At 33.5% G+C, this 17,342-nt stretch overlaps 1 protein-coding gene across 1 annotated transcript; it reads left to right on the top strand.

The window, feature by feature from the left end:
- The first annotated feature begins 1,252 nt into the window (after positions 1-1,252).
- On the top strand, positions 1,253-17,189 carry LOC123563570 (uncharacterized). The gene is made up of 5 exons (XM_045356428.2): positions 1,253-1,507; positions 11,344-11,953; positions 12,908-13,066; positions 13,172-13,505; positions 14,297-17,189. Exons 2-5 carry the CDS (start codon positions 11,411-11,413, stop codon positions 16,984-16,986), a joined length of 3,726 nt encoding a protein of 1,241 aa, XP_045212363.2. The 5' UTR covers positions 1,253-1,507; positions 11,344-11,410; the 3' UTR covers positions 16,987-17,189.
- Positions 17,190-17,342: the final 153 nt, after the last annotated feature.

Genomic DNA, 17,342 nt, shown 5'->3' with positions numbered 1-17,342 from the left:
AGGAGTTACGGTCCCCGGTGGCTGCACAACGTTAAGGAGCTGTGTGAAATATCACAAAGTTTAATGGTTATGTTCTCTGTACAAGAAAATATTATATATTGACAAACTAAACCCAAATATCATTTATTTTTTACGATTGATCATTCATGCTATAGACTTGCGTGCGAAAACGGCAGACGGACGAACAAATCGGTAATGAAGTGTTCACCTTAATAAGTGCAAATGAGATGTAGGCATAATTTAATTTAAACTGTAGCAAAGTCAACTGGTAATTTTCATACTATTTAGGATCACTATTGTTTATGGAAGCCCTGGAGGGACATTTGACTTCCATACTTCCTACTTTTAATTTCTTACTTCTGCACTTCAAACTTGCAAGTTCTCGACTTCTTACTTCCAATTCTAACTTTCGCACTTCTGACTTCTAACTTCCTGACTTCCACCTTTCCAACTTCTTACTTCTAACTTCCTCACTTTTTACTTCTAACTACCTCACTTTTTACTTCTAACTACCTCGCTTCCGACTACAGACTACCATTTTCTTCACTTCTAACTTGTAGCTTACGGACTTCTCATTTCTTTCTTACAGTTTCCATACTTCTAACTTCTAACTTATTGACTTCCAACTTCTACACTTCTTACTTTCCTTACTTTTACTTATCCCCGCCCCACTTCTGACTTCTAACTTCCACTCTTTAACTTCAAACTTCTAAGTTCCAACTTCCTGATTTCTGACTTTTAACTTCTAACAATAAAATTTCTTATTTCTGACTTCCAACTTCCGCAATTCCAACTTCAAAACTTCTGACATCCAACTTTCCCTCTTTGGAAGTCTAAAGTAAGAAGTGTGGAAATTGGAAATCAGAAGTTGAAACTCAGGAAGTTGGAAGTCAGAAGTAAGAAGTGCGGAAGTTAGAAGAAGGAAGTAAGAAGCCAAGAAGTCGGAAGTCAGAAGTGCGGAAGTTAGAAATCAAAAGTGCAGAAGTTAGAAGTAGGAAGACAGGAAGTTGAAGCGAGAAGTGCAAAAGTTAGGAATCAAAAGTTGGAAGTACGAAAGTCAATTGTCCCTCCAGGGCTTCCATAATTGTTTGAATATCTTGTTACCTAGCCGTTTTCAATCTTTATAATCTCGGTATAATTAAACAAAACATAGTTCTATTCCTCACGTAAGAATAAACTGTCTTGGAGTACCCTCACTGTTACATTAATGTTATCGATTTTGCATATCTGCCAGCCGTGCTCCGGCTAAAATCAATATAGCTTCCGTCTTATGTTTGACAGATCTGTATTATATAAACAATTACTGCAAAGTGCATAATATAGGTAAACGCATTTATGTAGAATATGAAATGAATTGTGAGGTGTCGGATTACAATGTTATATCAATGAACAGTTTTACAGAGAATTACGCTGTCTGGCCATATGTGATTGAAAAAAGAAGCAAACAAACATGGTGAACCAGTTCCTAGGAATTTATGGGGAAGTTACATAGGATTATTGTTCTCAGGTAAAGCTTTTATGATATAACAGTACAAATCAAACTAAATAATTTTAGCAATGTATGTGTATATTATAAATACCATGTGAACAAATACTCTTTAACGAATCAGGTAGTGTTGAGATAAGTGCTGGTTTCTTTTGCAGTGCAATGGACGCAGTGTTTTCTGTTGTTGTTGTTTTTTTATAATATATGATATCTATGTTTATCGTCGCCAATTTCTATGCATTCATTTATTCCCTACACGGTTTACCACAGGAGTATCGATTTGGGAATCTCTTAGTACATACACGGCAATCAGCCATTGAATCAATTCCTGGAAAGGAAATTGAAAGTAGAGAAAATGAGCGAACATATTTGTGCTATTTTCATAGGCTCCGATCGTCCTTAATACAAATAATTTCCGTATAATTCCTTTGAACTATAGCAGTCTGTCGATGCCTTCTGCATTAATTTTATAACGCAACGCTAGTTGACAGTCATAAAAATAATGCATTATGTTCTAAGTAAAGTTTTTGATAATGACTTTCATATTAATAACTAAAATTGACAACAATTGTTTTAAATCGTTTGTGTAATAAATTTAAGTGTTAATATAAATGGTTCATCTTTATGATGATGCTGCATATAAATATGAGATAGTATGAATCTTTGCAGGGGAAATCTCAGACTATGGGAATGCCAAAATTCGTACAAGACAATGACCACCGCTACACAGAGAAAAGCCCAAAGCAATGCTCCTATCATGTCCGAGGATCATATGTTAAAGCATTCTTAGCTTAGTAAACGGAAACTAAACTGCAAAGCAAAATCACACTATACGTCTATCTGAACCCTTAATAATAACATAGCAATGACCATGACCTTTGCAAAAGAAACAGTACTCAAGAGGAATCAGTGATCACAATATTTTTAATACTAACGGTCGCCATGACCTTACCCTTTGGCCCACTGATCTAAAATTTATAAGGGCTATGTTTCTGCGAAGTTTAAATGTCTTAGTACGTCATTCTCAAATTATGCAGCGGAAAATGTTATTGTAATACTATGCCCCAACGATAACTTGATATTTACAAACATGACTGATGAATAGATTAAAATGGAACATGGGGAATTCAACATTTTTCTAACATGTTACAATCTAAATATTTCTAGATTTTGTACCAATTGCAAATTAGCTCAGTGGTAAAGCATACAGTCCATGTTCAACAGATCTTTTGCCGTGTGGGTTCGAAACTCAGCATCGACATTAAATTTTTATTTCACTTTCGCATAAACATTTAGATTCCTTCATGACCTCTATGACAACACAAAAGAGATGTATTTTAAGCCGATATAACAGATCAGAAAAGTTTAGCATTATATCAAAGATGATATTGATTATAATAATTTTAAGCCAGTGCAAATAATGACACTGTTTGTTTTGCATACATAAATCCAACATCTAGTTAACAAAGATCTATGACGGATTATCTTTGAACACCCTAGAATAATTGGACTCAACTGCCACATTATCAAAGTTTATTAGTAAATGCATGCATTTAAGCCATGCAAATAATAAACATACTGTTGTGTTATATAAAGACATACATACAATCACAAACCATCAAAGAAAGAAACAAAATACGGGAACAAAATTGAAAACGAATAGAAAAAAAAATAAAAAAAAAAACCTTCATGAGGATTCGAACCCACAAAATGATTTGCTTATATCCAATTGTTATCTGCTATACGTTTTACCCGACTGAGCTATGTTGCCATATAATCATACAATATTTAAGATGAAAGAAATACTAATATTTACTTGTCAGGTAATGTGCAAGCATTATGAATTGTTATTTCATCGGTTATCATGAAATAGAGTCGTCCTCGCATTTCGGCGTGAATCTCGTTATCATTGGGGATTAGTACCAGTCACTATAATCTTCAACTACTGACCTTAAAAGCAATACGTATCACAAATATCTGAGCAATTTGGATATAAAGGGTATGGATTGTAAAAGAAGGAAGATACGTTTTTTCAACTAAAAGTCAATGTGGCCTCAAGCTTTGGTCCACTGAGCTCAAAATATAAATTATTTACTGCCTATAGACACCTTGCTTCACACGTTAGAAGAATATAGATGAAGTCTTTTTAAGATATTGGACGGAAACAACCCTGACTTTTGACTCAGAAACCTCATACATTTGTAATTAGTAGCAAATATGTTCATGCTCAATATGCCTACCAAGTTTGAGTTCAGTAAATCAAGGCATTCTGAAGATATTGAGGGGAAATGTTTTATTATAGCAGTTAGTGTGACCTGTTCGCCTACTGACCTCAAATCAATACCTTTAATGCACTGCTAATGGGCAATGCGACTGTAAAGTTTGAGGATTTTAGATTGATATCTCCTCAAAATTTTGAGCAGAAACAGTTTTTAATAACAGTGGCTGTGGCCTTTAACCAGTTGACTTCAAAATAGAAGGAATCACTCACATTCCATAAAAAATAAGTCTGTTTGGTTTGAAGATCAATATTTCCTCCCTCAAGATAATGAGCAAATAATGTTTCTATAGAACAGTCACTATGATTTTGACCATTTACTCACTGACTTCAATATCAATAGAGGTCATCCACTGGCCATGAGGTATATGTATACGAAGTTTGAGGATTACCTATCGAAACATTATTCAGTAAATGAGCGGAAACCAAATTGCTAACACATGACGAACGGGCGGACGGGCAACCAGTGCGATCACCTTTGGGCGTATAAAGAAGAGTTTTTTTAATGTCTTCTTAAATATTTTGAGATTCCATTATAAAAATGATTTAACTGAAACAGAAATTAATTCTATATTTGGAATTATGAAGTATGTGTTGCGTTACTTGATCGCTTCGATAGACACTTAAAGATCGAGCGGGAAAATCAATAAATGCTTGCCTTAAGACTATCTGATTGCTACTTCAGTGATAATGACCTTTTGACCCTGATGTCCGGAGCACAAAGCCTGCAGAACTAAAATTAGGCAAAATTGTTTTTAATTCAATTGCATTGCGTGTTACTTGTATAAAAGCGTTTAAGGTAAATGTCAAAAACTATAATAACGTAAATTATAAATATACAAGAAATACGCAACAGAAATGTTAAAACATCAAAAGAACACGCTAAATCAATGCTATCTAAGTTTGATAACTATCAGGTTTTAAATTGGTATTCCATTAATCGTTACTTGATAAATATCTAACTGTAATAAAATATATTTATTTGTTAAACAGGTCATTAGATTTAATAGTTTAATAACCGATCTTAAGACATGTATATTGGAGAAAATATCACATGATTCTCTCAAACAATTATTGAAGACGGTATTGGAATATTTGTTTTGGCAATAGTAATTTTAATAATTATATCGGTGCTAACTTGAAACACTTGTTTGTTTATCAATGCCAAAGGTTAGTATTTTATTTATTATAGTCTCATCAATGCACACATTCAACATATCATAATAAAAGTGAAAGCATAAAATACAGTACACTGTCATTCGCTTATTGAAGTATAAGAGACTAGTAACAATTTATACACATATATAAAACTATCTTAAATTTACCTTTACCATGCAAATGATGTTAGTCGAGTTACATAATACGATTTGGTTAAAACCTACCTTAGATAAAATAGTAGTCTTTTTACAACAATAAAATATAATCTTATTGATGGATACATGCCGTTTTTACGTATGAGTTTAAAACTTGTATCACTTCACAATGGATTTGAAATAAAACGCTTAACTCCATTTGTATTTTTAGTTTCTAAAATAATTTTATGTGTTAAAACCAATATAAAATATGTTATTTACAGTTTTAAAACACTTCCCAGCTTTTCCATACGTTGTTTAATACTGAACAAAATGATTTATACATTGTACGTGCCAAATTAATACCACGATAGCACATCGGATGTCTAAGGTTAGTTGTAGAGGAATTAGGGTTTAAAACCCCTTTGCCCCAATCAGTGGGAACTTTGCCAGTAGTAAAACAAACGTTAAAAAGAATATGTAAAAACGAGATTGCGGTTTCACTCTGAAAAACTTCATATGGTAGCTCATCAATGCCACTAGCTTTGTTTCTCCCTGAATTTGAGACAGCTGTCTTCACTTCGAGAATAGAGATATTATCATTACATTTTGAAACAAAATTTAAGCTTCATTCATCTCAAAATTTTCACCAAATAGTTTACTAAAACTAGTTTTTTTCCAAATTATATTTGTGTCAGATACAACTAAGCCCTGCTCAGAAGCTATTTTCATTGGTACTGTTTTGTTTTTTATCATTAACTACTCCCACTTTCCCAACAGTTTTCCAGAAGTTAGTCTCATCTTTCTCAACATAATCTTAATTTCTTTTAGATTTTTACACTCCTTTATCAAACAGTTTACGACACTGCACAAACTTTTACTTCAGTTATTGTTTCAGATTTCTTGTTTGACATTTCAACCATTCTTTCTCAGCTATACATACATCATTCCATAGATTTGTTAAAGTATCATTCCACCAGGGCTTTCGTAAACGCCTGCGGTTTCTTAGAGATGTATCAAAACTATTACTAATCGATTTAAATCGTATATTTTGCAACATTTCACTTTTAATTGACTGACACAGTGAATAAGTGTCACCAATATCACTCTATGTACGAAACCCCAGTTCGAGATGAACAGCTGTATTCTGCAAATCCAGTCTTATATCTCCACATGTTAAAAATCAGTTGGCATAGAACTCATGTCAAATTTAATAGATTTTTCAAAAGAGTCAGAAGAAAATAATCTGTTTACACAGTCCAAAAGGTAATGTGAAATATTCCATGATATAAAAGAATGATCCTGGATTTTCAAAGATCACTCAATACCAACAGACTTTACAAGCTCTGATGATCTTACAACATTAAAATCCTGAAAATAATCAACAGTAATCAAGTACAGAGCAAGTCTTATACAAGTCTAAATCATTTTTATGTAATTCTTTCCATTTAACATGCAAAAATTTGAACTTATTAAAACAATCAATTAAAGCAGCAATATATTCATTGTCTGAAAAATTTACTACATCTCTATTCTGTAAACAATCTATTAAAATCGCCACAAATATTTATCACACCATAGTTCTGATACTGTTTATCATAAAACATAGTCGCACCAATTTGCCTTGTTGATGACACTTTCCGTTGTAAATAACAAATACAAAAGTATACATATGTTAAACTAGACATATTTTGTTAACAAATCCATAAAATACCCCCGTCAGTAGTGTCAACTACAATAACATTAAAATAATCCAAAATCTCATCTTTTGTTAAAAAAAAACAAAGCCATTTGACCCTGACAAAGCATTAACATATAAACACTTTTTTATTATTTCCAAACCATTTATGATTTTGAACGTCAATAATGTCATTTCCAGTTAAATGTGTTTCAGCTAAGCCTATAACATCTAAATTAAGAGCTTGAATACAGTTTTCTGTCAACTCAGCACTGTTACTAATTTTGTCCAACCATTTACATTCCAAAATCCGGTTGACAATTAATTGCTGTTCTGTCTGAATGTGTTATTTCCCACGGCCATCAGTTTCCTCCCTAACTACCCGACCGCCATGAACACGTTAGCCATCACAGTTTCCTTCCTTAAGAGCGATTGACTAGCACCCTCATATTTGACGCCATTTGTCTTTCATCTTTTGTCTGATCCGAATAAATAAATTTATATACCTTCATATCTTCTGTTGTTTTTCAATTTTTTCTTTGCACATAGCACCTAACATTTTCTTTTTATCGTTTTCACTTTGTAATTTCACAATAACAACTGGTGATTCATTATTTGAAAATTGACTTTTCCTGTCTGTTTCCACAACATGGTACATACGTCCTTAAGGTAAAGAAGGCATACTTCAGCGCCATCTAGCGTAACGTCAAACATTATGCTTGACTACGTCACGTCTCTGCGTTCTAAGCGTTGACGGTAAACAGTTTTGTGCTGAAGATTTCATTTTGCATCCAGCGTTTCGTCATATTTAAACAATACAATCTCTACTTGTAGTTCAGAAAAGTAGTAGATATAACTACTGCCTACTTTAAATACATTTTCTGATGTATTCTTTTCCATCAAAGCTAGAATGAACGACTTGAAGTAATATATATAAAATTCCATTTCGCATCAAGCTTTTCGTCATATTAAAACAATGAAATATCTACTTGTAGTTCAGAAAAGGAGTGGATATAACTAAATATTTATTTATGTTTAGAGTAAAAATATGGCATTTGACCGTATTCATATCTAACACTCGGATAAAACGTCTACCGTTTTTATCAGTATGGGTATTTACTTTTTTTTTCAAATTTAAATAACTGGATATAGCCGCTAAATCGCTGGCATTTTCAACTTTAGCTTGAAACAAAACCATGTGATATGAATGAGCTGAAGTATAATATATGAAAGATCGGTGCCGTTTCCAAAAATTTAGAACACGGGTCCCTCGAAATATGATTGCTCAGAGTCTGTTTTAAAACGTCACTATATAAAAATAAATAAATGAATAAATAAATAAAAAAGTAAAAATTTAATATGAATAAATTGGAGGGAGTTAGCGATAACAATGAGCTTTCGCGTTTTAATAGATAATTGCTAACTTCATTTTTTTTTTAATTTTAATCATATTTGATTCTTACATAAAATAATACAAGTATATCATTTTAACACAAAACAAAACCGTTAGGTCGGGCTACATGTTATCTCAAAATCGGTACATACAGTTATTCCCACAATGTTAACTTTCGTCTTTTTTAAATGGACATTTTAAATCATGGTTAACAAATATGTGCAATTCAGATTTTAGAACAATTCCCATTTTGAAAACTTCAAATACAACTGACCCTTAGAAAATAGTTTCTTGTCACATTCATCCAGTCAAAAGTTACCCCCACCCCTCATGTCGGACCGAATGACAAACTGGTCGAAGCGTTCGCCCGTCAGGTTTGGTGTCCGATACAGCCACTCTATCCGTGACCAGTATTGTTCAAATGGACAGTTGTAAGATACTGTGGAAAGAGTTTAGTGCTTGTAAAATAATAAAATGTTGACGAAAACGGGCGTAAGACGCCAAAGCAAGCAATAATTATTCCCGGCTGATTTTGACTTTTAAGTTCGCCAAAATATGCACAGTCAAAACGACATGAAGTTAACCTCGGACGTTAAAAATGTATGGACATGAAATAAATAAGTTATTGCACTTATGCATTTGATAACCATTAATTATTTTATGACAAGTATTTGCCAATGAACAATAAACAACTTTTATAATTTCATTATTGTTATTATGCATATTTTCATACCAAATGACAAGAATTAAATATTTTTTGTAATGGAACATGTGATTCAAATAAACGAACAAATCATATGTGGAAAAATTTGATCGCAGACATCTCTCTCGGTTAACAGATTTGCCGAGTAGAGAGATTTATGAAAATTCAAAGCCAACCGAAGATCGAAAGGTCATGCCCATTTAAATCTTGTACTCATTATGTTTATGGTCGCAATGGCCATAAACGCGCAGCATTGTACATATTTGTTTATGATCGCAATAACCATAAACGCCTATGTCTATGATCGCGTTAATCATAGTCGCACATGAAAATAAACGGATATGATCGCTAATCATTCTGTTTATGGTCGCAGCGGCCATTAACGCGCACCATTACAAATATTTGTTTATTATCGCAATAACCATAAACGCACATGTCTATGACCACTATTATCATAGACGAACATGAAAATAACTGTGATATATGTTTATGATCGCAAAAAAAAAATAAACGCGTCTGCCAAAAATTAGAGGATACACAGGTTTACCTCCTAGCATAGCTGATCGAGCAAACCCTGGCCTCTAATTGTTACCATTGAATTTGAAAATGCTGGATGGAATTTCCTCCCCACTCAAATTACTTCACCGTAGTGAACCAAGATCAGGGGAAGTAATACATCCAAGCCCTAAAAGAATAAATATCGCCTAAATGATCTCTCTTGGTTTACGAGACTAACCTTAAACTATGGGACAAATGACGATTCGACCAACTGTTGACTAGAAGTTTCCGCTCTGCGACTTTTTTCTCCTTTTTATATAAGGAAATATTTAAATTGCGCACTGACAACAGAAAAATTATATATATGCCTCTCCAGCAACTGTTAATGTCATCATAAAGTTCCATGCTGAACAAAATAAACGAAATGTAGCAGGTTGGCTAATAGTTCATGCCGTCTTCACATCATAAACACCAATGACATGTCGCTTCTTGCCATATCATAGTTGAGAGTTTCATAACGACCATCACATGTCGCTTCTGTACACCCTGCAATTTATAACTACAGCAGTATCTTTTTCAAACATTAAGCAGGAGTTTAATAAAATACAAAAGGTTAAAACAGATGAAAGTAATGTCACAGCACAAATAGATTTAACTCTAAGATACTTAAACACTATGAAGTCTGCATGGGGTGAGATGGGTGGGTTAGTGAATTCTGATATGTAACTCGTCCGAGAGTCGGAAACGAAAAGACAAAGGATACTGTTAACTGTGCTTACTACTTACGCTTACGTTGAGACTCGGTGAATAAGCCGTTCAATAAAGACTGCAAATAAATTCTTCAAACAGACAATGTGAATCTGGTGGGAAAACGCGAGAAAAAGACGTAACGTTTGAACTGTGCTTAAACTTCCCAATATTCACAGCATCGTAGCTTGAAAATGAACTCGGTGGTCAAGGAGTTTTATAATCTTATTTTTTTCAAGAACACTTCAGGAACATTTTCAGAAAATTAAAATAAAATCTATGGAGGAGATAACGAGCTGTAAAATGTTTAATAACAAGTATCATTTTTTTTCATTACGCGTACGGCTGGAATTTCCTCTAGAAATTATCTGCACTTTCCAACATTCTGTTTTATAGTCACCCTGATCACTAAACTCGTGGCCGAGTGGTTTAGATAGCTGACTTCGAATCACTTCCCTTAAACAGCTTTGGCCTAGAAACCTTGCATTGGGTGTAGCGTTCTTTAATATGAGGACGCTATCAAGTTCCATTACGGAATGCCCGTGGTTCTAACCAGGTGCCCACCCGTGCCTTAAACAATGCTTTAATGGGCACTTGGGTCGTCCTCAAGCATCAAAAGGCATATGACCTATAACTATGCCAACGTTTTATACCAAGAAATACCAAGAAATAGCATTTTAAGTGCTGACATTTTTGCTTATTAGGTTAATTTAAACGTAAAGAAATAGTGAAGACATTAACAACTACTTTGAACACAGACGAAGACAATGAAGTACTCTTTACATGTTACACAAAAATACATTGTAAGTGTTACGGTACGATTTCAGTAATTTGTACAAATGCCTTTAGGATATAAATTAATTCGGGATAGATGCTAGCAGCTCAAATTTCACTTTAATAACCAATGTTGTTCATACATTTTATACAATTTGTAATTCCATGCTTATTGCAGTAATGCTTTAAAAATATATAGTTCTTCAGGATTAACACTAGCAGCTCAAATTGTATTGTAAATACAAATTACTTTTAGGTACAATTGATATAATTAGTAATTGCATGCATTTGAATAATTTAAATGATTTACAATTATTGTAAATCAGAACTGATATTGTCGTTACGGGGTGAACTCTTTATCCTTAAGGTACTCGTATGGAAGACGGCACACTCGGTCTGTTAGAGGTATTAGTGGAGCGCCTTAGGTTTCAGCTTAGACACATTATTGCAACCTTAATTCATTTTAGTAATATTCTTCACTTTTTATCTTTCAGGCGTATGCAAAATATATAACTCTGTTTGTTATACCTGAACATATTCTACGACGATACAGCAGAAAGGATGTCTGGGTGCAACTCTAAACTAGCAGATCCAATGTTTATCAACTGGATAAAAGCACGTATTGCCTCAAATACCGTTAAAGAATGCATTGAGGTTATTGTAGATAAAGAAATTAACATATTTCTGAGAGATGTTCTTAACGCTATAGCAACCAAACAGCAGATTGAAAATGATGACTTATGTTACGAATGTACACTAGAGAACGTATTACCATGCAGAACGAATAATTTCTGTGAAGTAAGACAGGGTCGCTGTTTTTCCCACAATTCGAAGGAAAAGAATTTTCAACCGTGCCCCAAAAACATCTGTAATCGTATTCAAGAGAAAATAAGACAAAGCCATAGATTCAACAAACCTTCATGGAGAAATACAGACGCACAGGAGTGGTGTAAAAACCCATGGGAGATAGCAAAGTGTTTCATGCCGCCTGATGGATATTTTGATAAAACCAGTGTAGGCGAAACAGACTTAAACGGGATACTCAGTGTGATGTTAAACCATTCAGGGTTTAAGAATATCATTGACAAAGATATTTGTATCAAGGTACTTTGCAATTTTGTTTTTGTGTTCCATTTAAGTAACGGTCTTGAAAATACGATACGAAAACAACCCTTTGAAGTTTAAATTTTATTCCAAGAGAATATATTACGATAAAACTGTGTAAAACTTGTCAGATTTTCTAATAGTCAGCATATTCTTTAAATTTATTATCTGAAAACCTCATCTTTCGACGAAACATACATTAGTTTCCTTTTCTTTTTTATTTCGATATCTTTAATGTTACAGAATGTTTATTTATTTAGAATATATAACAGTTATAGCTAGAGTTTGTGACGTCTGAACTGGGTTTTTTTCTGTTCTTTAATAATTTTATTTCAGGCGGTTAATATTTTACAAAAATGATATTGCGAAAAACACGAAATATTTTACAAAAATGATATTGCAAAACAAAAACGATTTTATCTGTTTAAGCAATCAACTGAAGTAAAATATGAAAAATACGCGATCATTTGGTTCAGATAGCCTACAGTTTCGATTGCTATGAATGGAAAATAGCCCGAGGTCCACGGAATGAAAGCCATCAGATATTGTACTCCAACTAATGAACAAGTAAAGTAACAAAACATTGAATAAACTCTACTTCAACCTTTCACTCTATTCCTTTTAAAGAAACCAACAATGAAATTTGACGATGGCAGCCATTTTGAATTTTCTTAAATAAAAGAAACCCTCAAATGTGACAAGATGTCTTACAGCGGATTTTGGTAAAATGAACTCTAAGGAACAGGACATTTCAAAATACCTTGTATATACTCCTTTGCAAGGTTCGGTTTAGATTCTACTCGACACAAAAACACATTTTCTTAATTGTAGGTATTTCATTTATATATTTTTATAACTAATTGTAAGGTTTGTGAAACAATTAATCATAAAATAGAGGTTTGTGGCCTTGCTTTTGCGCATTTTATTTTCTATATTAATTCTACTGCATTTCAGGTAAGAGAGTATGGAAATGATATTAGACATTCTGCAAATCTGCATGTAAGCAGCAAATCGTTAAAAGTTTATCTCAACACACTTGTTGAATTTCTAAAAAGTTCCAGTACCTTGCAAAATGATGCGAAGGCGAAACAGGCTGTTCAAGCTATACAAAAGGTATCAAATGACTGCTTATATTGTCTAAATTATTTGTGATTTCTCTTATCTTTTACCTAGAATTATTGTGTTCCTTTCAAAATCTATTTTCTTATTTTCATATAGATACAAAATGAAGAACTTTCTATTTCAAATGGTGATATCACAAAGGTTTTAGAAAAATCAGTCGAAGAGGAAACGAAACGATCAACTGCAGAAATAGCAAAAGAAACTAAAACTAGAATACAGGCTTTAAAAGAAGCACTAGAAGAAGTAAAAAACGAAATCCGAATTGCAGAACAAACAACCATTGGAAATATAAACGCTGCAGCATCAACAATTATATCAGCCGGCATAGACAAAATAGAGAGTTCAAAGCTTGATGCACTTGCTCAAATAGAAGCTTCTAAGAAACAAACCACTGGTCAGAGTGAACTCAGCTATGAACAACGCATGGACAGTATGTAAATGCTTTGTAGTTATTTGTTGTGTTTCTGTATTCTAGCATAAAACTGTAGTTCTTGTCACTTTTCGGGGATGTTTTAACAAGTAAATAAACGTTTGTTAACAGTTAAACACTTTTTTTAGATATGCGCGTTCCGTGGAAAAGCGTAAACATATTACTGCCAAATAGCAACCAATTTAATATGAAATGACGTCAACGTGATAAACAACGCTGACATTCCCGTGCATTCCTTGGAAATTTAATGACGTTGATGAATGAAGTATTCATTTTTTAGATGTTTTCATATTTTATGCTAGAATAGCTTTAGCGCATGTTTATTTCGAACTACTGCATCTGCAGAACCAACCAGGAGACGTTAGTGCCCTCTCCCTACCGGGCTTGGGCACCAACATATCCCTCGGGATTCTGCAGATGTTATAACACGAACAAAATGCGTTATCACTTCAAAATAACAAAGATAAGTACATAAAAAACTTTTTTTTCTTAGCGTGACATTTAAGTTTATGCTAATTTTGTTTGGCATTTCTCTGTTGTTGCCAATTCATGTAAAATATCGACTCCTTTAAAGTACAAGGAGGATTTGTGTTGGTGATGCAGCATTTTCGATAAGGTAAACAATTGTAATACAAGTATTATTTTAACGAATGATAAGAAACAAATACATATAAGTTAATATATTGTGAAAACCCAAACAACATACCATTCTTTGTGTGAAATTATTTAGAATAAGGTTCCACTGCATATTTTGATATAAAATGCATATTCATTAAAGTATTGTATTTCAGTGCTCAAGAATGACCTTCTGGACTTTAATTTCCAGAAGCATAGCGCAATTCCGATAACGCCCGTATTTGAAGAAACTGATGTGCTTATCACTGAATTCTACGTGCGGCCGGAACTAATTTCTATCGAACGACAAAGTTTTGGATTGCTAGGATCAGAAATAAGAACTCCCTTGGCTGACTTAAACAAGATGTTTTACAAAGAAAAGAAGAGAAACAATGAAATTTATTTAACATCTGATGCCGGCTTCGGAAAAACTTCGTTCAGCAAATTTCTTGTAATAACATGGTGCTATGCGCACTCGGATGAACTAACCAGTCAATATTTTTGCGATAAAGATTTACATCTCATGAGAGAGTTTGATCTTGTATTCTTAATTCAATTGCGAGACGTGAGTATTGAATGTGATGTTGATGATATGATCATTGAACATATTATTAAACAACTATCTCGTCCTTCACACATTGATCTTCCGTTTCTGCAAAACGTACTGCATCAAGAAAACTGTTTGATAATCCTTGATGGTTTAGACGAATGGTTGCATCCTTCCGGGTCATCATGTCATGCAAAATTGAATAGTATCCCACATAGGAAAGTAAGACGGAAGTGCACAGTTTTAACCACTACTAGGCCTTGGAAGCTCGGCATTATCAATATCAAAGCAAGTCAGATTGATAAGCGTGTAGAACTGTGTGGACTTAGCGAGGCTAACATCGGTCGGCTTAAGGACATGGCGATTTCAAAGTTGTTAGGAGACTATGTTGACAGAAAAGCAGCCACTGGTAATTTTAATGCAGAAATAAAAGACAAAGAACTAGCAAATCTTGAATCCAATCCTACACTTCTCATGTATATAATATGTTTATGGTGTGAGGGAAAACCTCTTGGAAAATCCAAATCTGAGCTTTACAGTCAAATTGTTGAGCTTTTGTTAAATCGTGCCGAGCAAAAATCGAAATTAAAATCCGTCAGAGATATGGAAACTGAAAATCTAGCTTTGAATGCCAATGATCAGGACGAGATTCCGTGGTGCTTAAAAGGACATGATTTATGCTTACAGTACTATCAGTTATTCAAAGCGCTTGGACATTTAGCTTTTGACTCACTGTTTGATAAATCAAGATCAAATACTCTTGTGTTTGACAAAACTAAAGCCGATGGATTTTTGTCAAAAGAATGTTTGCGTGTTAGTCTTGACTCGGGCATGTTAACGGAAACTGAAAACCTAGGGTCCCTTTTAGTTAAGAAATGTAAAATATCGTTTTGTCATAAAACTGTGCAAGAATATTTGGCTGCATTATATATGCAAGCGACAAAAGAAGGAGATGACATAGTTAAGAAAACGCTGAATATTTGTAAGTCTATTGATAGTTTACTTGAAATGTCTAGTGTGTTTGTGTTTTTGAGTGGCCTTAACTATAAAACTTTTGAATGTTTATCAGACAAACTGGCAATTATAGTAAATAAAGATGAAAGTATACAGAAATACAGACATGGGTGTATTAGTTCAACCTCTAACTACAGTTTTGTAGTTAAACCACTTAAAGACATTCAAAATATGTACATAAATTGCATGAAGGAAATTCAAATGCAAAATCATGAAAAATTGAGACTGTGTTTGCAGGATATATTTATTGATGAAGATTTCTCTAAAGAAGCATACAGATCGAATTTGATGAAATTAAAGGTAATGAACGAAGGATCAGTAAAGTCAATTAGTATTAGAACAGAAGGCATTACAAACTTGGGTGAAATTATTGAAACCTTTCAGCTTAGTAAAGATACTTCTCTTGATAAAATAAACTTTAGGGGAGAGTGTTCTAGCAATGATATTCAAAGTCTGTTATCTGGGGCGGCTGATAATTTGAAATGTGTTGAAGTATTATCAAGTGAATGGCTGGGCAATACATTTGCACTGAAATACGTACCCTGGACAGATGCAATATCAAACACATTTCAAAGGATGCACCAGTTAGAAGCTTTGCACTTGTATGCCTTTGTTATGAACCACGCGCAGCTGAATGAGATGATGACGTATATAGTACAAAGAACTAAGATGAAAGACATAGCACTACTGAATCTAAAATGCCGTGATCACAACAGTGCGTGTAGTGGCTACCAACTTGACTTATCTAGACATGAAAGTCTAAGATTGTTGTCACTCGATAATCTGCCTATTTCACATTTGTCAGTGAATGTGTCTGTCTTGGAAGAAAGTGTAGTCGGACGACTATCAAGTTCAAGCGTTTTATCATCATTCCTGACAGCGCTGGAAACAGCAACGCGAGTGCGCAGATTTACTTGCAGAAATTTCAACTCAACAAATCAAATAGACGAAATGGTCAACATAATGGGCGAAATGTCTCATTTAAGATATGTTGGGATATTATATATTGATTTCGGTGAAAGAGAACACCTTCTTTCTAGTAAAATGTCAAATATTGAACTAGTACGCTTAGTAGAAGCGACAATGAAATGTTGTTTACTGCGCAATCTTGTGAAGATAATTAAAACATTCAAACAGTCAGTTACTATAGTGTTGTTCAACTGTAATGTGACCACTGAGGACGAGTATGAGATAGTGAAAAAGGAAATAAAAGCAGACGAACTCATTTTGGTTCTGTTTGATGGCGTACTTAAATCGCAAAGTAAACAATATAGTTTTAAATCTATACCTAACGATCAACCATGAAATGTCCCTAGGATATGCAGGATAGACACACGAAAGAGCAACACTTAGGAATTTTTAGTTTTTTTAACACTTAAGATATATATTTAAGAAGTAAAAAACTGTATAAAATTAGATCATACTATTACAAACCAACTGATTTATTATTTGCATACGCAAACAATTGTATTGTAAAACCTTTAATAATAAAGAATTTAGATCGCTGAGTATTTCTGTTTATATTATCTGGATATCTAAACAATCTGAAGCAAAAGGCAAGTTTTAAAACTGAGCATTTGGCTGTTGGGGTTGAAATAATTCCAACATAAGCTTTTTGTTTTGATATGGAATAAATAGTATATCAGGAAGTGAAACATACA

This window comes from Mercenaria mercenaria, chromosome 2 (genome assembly GCF_021730395.1).
Source record: "Mercenaria mercenaria strain notata chromosome 2, MADL_Memer_1, whole genome shotgun sequence".
Lineage (NCBI taxonomy): Eukaryota > Metazoa > Mollusca > Bivalvia > Venerida > Veneridae > Mercenaria > Mercenaria mercenaria.
This window is presented reverse-complemented; position numbering and strand designations above follow the sequence as displayed.

What these genes read in the sequence shown, in the direction of transcription:
- LOC123563570 (XM_045356428.2), top strand. Translation starts at nt 11,411, where the DNA reads ATGTCTGGGTGCAACTCTAAACTAGCAGATCCAATGTTTATCAACTGG. An exon ending in ACAAAGATATTTGTATCAAG is followed by an intron (nt 11,954 to 12,907) that starts GTACTTTGCAAT and finishes ACTGCATTTCAG; the next exon opens with GTAAGAGAGTATGGAAATGA. An exon ending in CTATGAACAACGCATGGACA is followed by an intron (nt 13,506 to 14,296) that starts GTATGTAAATGC and finishes ATTGTATTTCAG; the next exon opens with TGCTCAAGAATGACCTTCTG.